Genomic DNA, 7,500 nt, shown 5'->3' on the forward strand with positions numbered 1-7,500 from the left:
CCCGCCCCCCGGGGCCGGCGGCGCTCGTAATGTCAGGTGTCGCTCGTCAAAGTGCGAAGGCAGTCAGAGCGTGCACCGCCTGACCTCATGTCTTGTCTGGGGAGAGCAGAGCCCTCGGGTGGCGTCCTTCAACCAGAGGACGGGCAAGCCCCTGCCTGCCTGCCTGCCTGCCCGCTGCTGCGCTATATCCCCACTGCCCCCCACCTCCTTCTCCTCCTCTCTCCTGCCCGGTCCACTCACTCGTGGTGGGAACGCAAACTCGATTTGTCTCCAGCAGCGTGGAGAGGGAGGCTGTTGGCCCCGGCTGACCTGAGGGTAGCCCCTAGCGGCAGTGGCCTGGCCACGGCTACGGTGGAGGAAGCAGCGCTGCTGCGGGGCCAGCAGCCGCGCAGAGAGCCAGAGAGAGGGGGAGGGGCAAGAAGCCAGAGAGGGTGGGGGGTGGGGAAGAGAGATGTTAGCGGACGCACAAACACACACACATGCGCACGCACGCGTGCACGCACACACACAGACATATATGTGTGTATGCATGCATGCACGCACACACACACATACTATATATGCACGCACGCACACACACACACACACACACACACACACACACACACACACACACACACACACACACACACAGGCTGCAGGGGAATGTAGGTCAGGATGCTGAGGAGAGCGGTGAGGTCACAGCCTGAGTGCAGCAGCAGTCAACCCAACCCAGCCCTGTACCCGCCCTCTCTCTCTTTTTCTCTCTTTCGTTCTCTCTCTCTCTCTTTCTCTCTTTCGTTCTCTCTCTCTCTCTTCCTCCCTTGCTCAAATCTCCCAATCTCTCTTTTGCTCTGTGCATCATTATATCCTGTCCTAGTCTTTTTCCTTCTGATTACGAGCCCTCTCTTTACCTCTCCTCCCATTCTCTTCCTCTCTCACACTCACACACAGGCAGGCATGCGCGCACGCACACACACACACACACACACACATACTGGACGGCCACACTCTTTCCATCTGCTCTGTTTCCCACCCTTTCTTTTTCTCCCTCTCTCTCTCGATCCCCCACTTTCACTGAACCCCTCGTACATTCTGCTCTCTCCCTCCACTCCCCCTCCCTCTACATTCCCTCTCTGCAACCCCCATAGAGTGTGTGTGTGTGTGTCTCTCTCTCTCTCTCTTTCTGCACCCCCATACAGTCTCTATCTCTCTCGCTCTGACCCCCCCCAACATGTTGTCTCTCTCTCTCTCTCTCTCTCTCTCTGTCTCCCTGCTCTCCCTGCGCTCCCCCTTCCTCCATACACATTCTCTCTCAGTACCCCCACCCCACCCTGTCTCTCTCTCTCCTCTCTGTTCATGAGTTGCTCTGCTGAGTCATTGCCAGGGAAGTGCCAGAGGAGGAGGGCTGGAAACCCCCAGAGCTGCCAAATAGGCACTGCTCATGTTGACTGTGTGTGTGTGTGTGTGTGTGTGTGTGTGTGTGTGTGTGTGTGTGTGTGTGTGTGTGTGTGTGTGTGTGTGTGTGTGTGTGTGTGTGTGTGTGTGTGTGTGTGTGTGTGTGTGTGTGTGTGTGTGTGTGTGTGTGTGTGTGTGTGTGTGTGTGTGTGTGTGTGTGTGTGTGTGTTTGCTCACCAGTAGCCCACTGGCTTTCCATGGGCGTTTGCTGTAAGCAGGCTGCCAGTCTGCTTCACAGTGGATTCCTGTAACGGACAGTGCACTGATTGGGTGGGGCAGGTTGGGTGGCAGTGCTGTCATGCAAGGCACACATTGTTCTCTGTTTGACCTGTGGAGGGCGCCGTCTTAGTGAAAGTATTAAAAGCATATGGGGAGACAGATGTGTACTGGCACAACAGTTTCACACAAGATGAAAGTGCTGACATAACTGGTAGACATGTCAGATGTTTGGGCGTGTTAATGATTAAGAGCTGTCTAATTTTAAACACCGATGCTTTTAGGGGTGTGCGTGCGTGTGTGTGTGTGTGTGTTGTGTGCATCTGTGTGTACATGTACGTGTGTGCACATAATGAGTATGGGGGAAAGGGTGTGTATGAGTTTATGCCTATGATGTGTTTCAGTTGTATGTACTGTATGCCTTCCCGTGTGGGCCGATGTTTGCTGATGGTTTATTTGAATGCTGCGTGTGTCGGGAGAGAACTGCCTCTGTGTGTTACTGTAATGTACGTGTGCCTACTGTATACATTTAAAAGTGTTAGTATTGTGTGCGCACTGCAGACATGTGCTTGTATTTGTGCCCTCCCCACACACTGCAAGTTTCCCATCAGCCTCTCTGTTTTTTTCTGCTTCAACACTCAAGGGAGGATTCAGGCCCATCCAGGTAACCGCACATCTCTAAGAAGTTTCTAGATGCATGGCATGAGGACGGCCCCTGACCCTTAACCCCAAGATGACCCTTGACCCCCTCTAATAACCTCACCTCGGGCCCCCACCCACCCACCCACCTGGCCACCATGCATCCCCCCTCCGCCCCCAGAACTAACCAGCCTCCAAACCGCTTGCCTTCATTTGAGCCATTCTCATTTCTCACTTCTCATTTCTACCCAACCTCGTTCGTTTCTCCGTTAGCTGGTTCTCGTTGTCCATTTTGGTTGTTATTTCCGTCACTGTTACTTCATCTTTTTCAGTCACGTTTCATTGTCTGCCTCCTCTTTCCACTCATTCATTTATTCCCTGGTTTGGTAGAGAGCATGTTGTCTTGATGCGTGTCCGATATGAAACTGCATTTTAAATCCTGCTGTTTCTGTCACAGTATGTGAATGACTGCTGTGTCGGCCTATAAACTGACTTATTTCTACATTCTGTCCCCAGCACACACACATAGGGCTACTGTATTTGTTATCATCAATTTTGTAAATTTGCGCTGCTTCATCTGTCCATGTAGAATCTACGTGTGTGTATGTATGTGTGTGCGTGTGTGTGCATGTGTTTGCTAATGGCCGATTATTTAAGCATTTTGAGCCCAGTAAACACTTGGCAAAAGTCAAGAGGCTGATCTCCCAAGCTAGATACACACACACACACACACACACACACACACACACACACACACACACACACACATCCACTCAGTCACTCATAATCTAGAAAAGCAAATACTGCACACAGAAAATACACCAAGACCATATTTACAACTCACATGTTCCACAACCACAACACACACACACACACACACACACACACACACACACACACACACACACACACACAACGACCCTGGGTTCAGTGTTTTAAGTGAACTCCAGTGTTAGTGCCTGCTTAGTTTATGCTCAATGCTACGCTACTAGCGTTTGTGGTACAGTATGTGTTTGTTATTGACTGCAGGCATATGAATGATTTGTTTGGTGTCCTGAGGAGACGGCTGACTGTTCTGCACAGCACTCGTCTAATGTGTTGCCTAGAAGCAATTTGTCAAAATACTTCAATCAGCTCCATTCAATATCGGCGCTTACAATTTTTCACTAGAATTCACCCGTCAAACAGCTTTTGTTTAACGCAATTTAGAGTTCCGTTGATCTATTTTAAGTACGCTACACAGGCACTAACATGCACATGCACACACGCGCGCGCGCACACACACACACACACACACACACACACACACACACACACTCACTCCAAAGGCATTACTGTACTATGAAGCCGTAGTGCTTGGCAGTCTGGTAACAAAGGCAAGTTTGCGTTCATACATGTGTGATCGTGTGTGTGGGTGCGTGCGTGTGTGTGTGTGTGTGTGTTGCCGCTCAGTATGTGTAAGTGTGTGTGTCTTCACATAGCCAAGTGGACATCCAGATGAATGGGTGGGCATTAGGCATCTCCAAAATCCCCCCTCATCCCCTGCCTCAGGGCTTACCGTGCAGACATTTGGCAGTGTCCTCCGCAGCTTCTCCCCGGCCAGAGGGCTGGAGGCCGGCCTCTGGCCAGACGTTCCTAAGGCCTCTGGACCATCAGGGAGACGCGCTGCCCATGTCTCCAGAGGCCCCAGTCCCTACACTCAGGAAAAGGGGAAAAAAAACGCATTTGACGTCAAATGAAAACGTATCACAGCAGCACAACACCGCTCCCTGTTTCTCTGTCCCTTCACTGTCAGTCTCGCTTGTCTCCCGTTCTCTCTCTTCTCTTTCCACGTCTCTTTTGTGGCTCTCGCTTGTCTTCTCTCTCTCTCTCCCCCTCGGGCTCTCCCTGCTTCTGTCGCTCGCTCTATCCTTCTCTCTCTCTCTCTCTCTATCTCTCAACCCCCCACTCTTCTCTCCTGCAGGCCGTGCAGCATGGGAAATGTCAAAACAGCGCGCCAGTGGCATTAGAAAGATGGGGAGGGTGTGACTGGCCGAGTGTTTTGGTGTGGGCGCTTCTGGGCTCTCAAGGCATTGCACATGTGTAATCTTTCCCTGGTTCTCTCTCTCTCTTCTCTCTCTCTCTCTCTCTCTCTCTCCCTCTCCCACCCCCTCCCCCTCCCTCCCTCCTCTCTCTCTCTCTCTCTTTCTCCCTCCCTCCCTCCTTCTCTCTCTCTCTCTCTCCCTCCCTCCTTTTCTCTCTCCCTCTCTCTCTCTCCCTCTCTCTCTCTCTCTCTCTCTCTCTTTTTCCCTCCTCTACTCCTTTCTTTTTTATCACCCCCCCCCCCCTCTCTCTCTTCTCCCGGCTGTAGTTCTTGCACAGGGCTCAGATGCAGACGACGCGGCCCTCGCTGCCCAACAGCAACGCGTCGCTGCGGCCGGGCTCCCAGGCGGCGCCCGCGCAGGCCGTCTACCCGCCCAACCACCAGCCCATCATGATGACCATGACCATGCCCTTCGCCGCGCCGCAGGCCGCCCAGTACTACATCCCACAGGTGGGTCCGGCGCGGGCGCAGCTCACACAACAGCAACAACAACAACAACAACAACAGCAAACACGCACGGCCGGGATACACTGGGTGCGTACAACCGAAGCCGAGCAATACGCGGCCGGCAAAAAAGCATGTTTTTTATTTTTATTTTATCTGTATTCAGGCCTGATAGAGTTCAGGCATGGTGCCTGAATTCAGGCTTGAGCTCGGCCATGTATGATGTCAAGAAAGCCTGTTCTCTATATTGTCTTTGAAACTATTTGATCATTTCAGGCACAAATTATTTCCTGTCTATCAGCCTTGTGTATTTACTCGGATGTCTGCGCCACTCTCACTATCTGGTGTAGCTACTTCTGTTGATTATAGTGAATTGATTGTAGTCAGAAGTAATTGTTGCAGCAATACAGTACGCTCTGTGAAAGCTCTGCTTCACGTGTACATCTGGTTGTAGGCCGGTGTAGGGTTGTTGTTAACCTGTCTCCGAAGTCTTCAGTCATCCTCATCCTCTTTCTCCTCAGTGTCATTTCTTAGGTGACAATCACACACTGAATGCAATTGTGTGTGTGTATATGTGTGTGTGTCTGTGTGTGTGTGTGTGTGTGTGTGTGTGTGTGTCATTCATTCCTGTCTCCGCAGTACCGACACAGCACCCCGTACGTGGCCCCTCCTCAGCAGTACTCTGTGCAGCCCCCAGGTTCCGGAACCTTCTACCCGGGGCCCGGCCCAGGGGAGTACGCAGCGTCTTTTGGTAAGACACCGCGGCACACAGCAGGGCAGTGCCCTCTCAGAGCAGGGAACCTTACTCTCCATCCATCCATCTAGTCTGGACCACTGGGCCTGTGTAATGTTATGATAATGTTATTCCAGCTCCGGCATTCCCTAATATAGTGAAGATAGAGCTGCTGTATTATTCACAGAAATACACTGCAGTAATGAGTGTTTGCATTCACAATATTGCAGGAATATCCTTGCAAGCCGTATGAAGCAGAATCATCTTGTGTGTTCTCTCCCTGTTGCTTTCTCTCTCTCCCTCTCTCTCTCTCTCTCTCTCTCTCTCTCTCTCTCTCTCTCTCTCTCTCTCTCTCTCTCTCTCACTCTATCCCCCTCTCTCTCCGTCCGCTGCAGCTGCGCCTCCATATTACACAGGTCAGCCGGTATATCCTCCATCTCCACCAATCATAGTGCCTACACCACAGCCGCAGCCGCAACCTCTACCCGCCAAACGCGAGAAGAAGCCTGTGAGTATTTCTCCTCTTTACCTCCCACGCTCTTTTCATTTCTCTCTCTTCCTCTCTTCCTGTTTTTCTCTCGCTCTTCCTCTCTCCTCTCCTCTCCAGCGCTAGTTCCCATCCTCTTCATCCTAGTTCCTATGCTCTCTACACTCCTCCTTCTCATTTACAGTAGTTGGTTCTCATAACTTTCTCTTTTTAAAATTCATTTTAAATCTGCATTTAGAACCCCAGCTTTATAGTGTCATATTATTTAGTACTGAAGCCTGTAGTGATGTGTGTTTTTACGTGTGTGTGTGTGTGTGTGTGTGTGTGTGTGTGTGTGTGTGTGTGTGTGTGTGTGTGTGTGTGTGTGTGTGTGTGTGTGTGTGTGTGTGTGTGTGTGTGTGTGTGTGTGTGTGTGTGTGTGTGTGTGTGTGTGTGTGTGTGTGTGTGTGTGTGTGTGTGTGTGTGTGTGTGTGTGTGTGCGTGTGTAAGGGATGGCGGGATGGTGTAGAACTGTTTCTCTCTCTCTGACTGTGTGCACCTTTTTGTCTGTCCAGATCCGGATCCGTGACCCGAACCAAGGTGGCAGGGACATCACCGAGGAGATCATGTCGGGTAGAACGTCCACCACACCTACACCACCCGGTGGACGATCCTCTACCACCCCTACACCGCCGGGTGGACGATCTTCTACCACCCCTACACCACCGGGCGGACGATCTTCTACCACCCCCACACCACCGGGTGGACGACCCTCTGCCACCCCTACACCCCCTCAGGTACACACAACCAGGGACCACACGCCCATAACACCTTTCAGTAGAGCCTCTACGACTGTCACTGTTGCTACTACTTCTACACACACACACACACACGCACGCACAACCATCCTCAGAACCACTGGAATTGACCCTCACCTCCATACATGCTGTCTCACACATACACACACACAAATGCCACCAAGACACATTCTTGTGCCTAAACTAGCATAACCCATAACCCCTACACACACAGACACATATACAGTGCCTATAGAAAGTCATCATACCCTTTTGAAATAGTTACTTTTTTTGTCTTACAGCCTGAAATCAAAACCCATTTAAAAAAAAATCTTTTCCAGTTTTATTAACAAATTTAGCTGTACAACATCAAAATAATGAAAAAAAAGTAAACAGTTCTGAAAATTAATAAAAAATGAAAAACTAGAATAACAAGGTTGGACAAGTCATCATACCCCTGACTTAATACTTTGTAAAGCTTCCTTTTGCTTTCATTACAGCCATCAATCTGTTTGGATATGTCTGTATTATAGCTTTGCACACCTAGTTAGGGGAATATTTGCCCAATTTTCCGTACAGAAATGTTAAAATTTAGTCAAATTCTGTAGGGAATGGCGATAGACTGCTCTCTTCAAGTCAATCCACAGATTTTCTATAGGATTTAAGTCAGGGCTCTGACTTTTCC

The 7,500-nt window shown here is 50.4% G+C and overlaps 1 protein-coding gene across 9 annotated transcripts in view; it reads left to right on the top strand.

The window, feature by feature from the left end:
* eif4g3a (eukaryotic translation initiation factor 4 gamma, 3a) overlaps positions 1–7,500 on the top strand; it is a 71,428-nt gene that overhangs the window by 33,756 nt on the left and 30,172 nt on the right. For 7 of the 9 annotated variants that reach the window (XM_062546080.1, XM_062546084.1, XM_062546082.1 and 4 more), the window contains exons 6-10: positions 2,297–2,317; positions 4,643–4,909; positions 5,459–5,570; positions 5,948–6,060; positions 6,594–6,815. In XM_062546080.1, the coding sequence (XP_062402064.1) occupies positions 2,297–2,317; positions 4,643–4,909; positions 5,459–5,570; positions 5,948–6,060; positions 6,594–6,815 (735 nt within the window). The remainder of the gene's footprint in view (positions 1–2,296; positions 2,318–4,642; positions 4,910–5,458; positions 5,571–5,947; positions 6,061–6,593; positions 6,816–7,500) is intronic. The other 2 variants (XM_062546089.1, XM_062546085.1) reach the window with 2 other exon arrangements.

The sequence above is a fragment of the Sardina pilchardus genome, chromosome 9 (assembly GCF_963854185.1).
Source record: "Sardina pilchardus chromosome 9, fSarPil1.1, whole genome shotgun sequence".
NCBI classification, from domain to species: Eukaryota; Metazoa; Chordata; class Actinopteri; order Clupeiformes; family Clupeidae; genus Sardina; species Sardina pilchardus.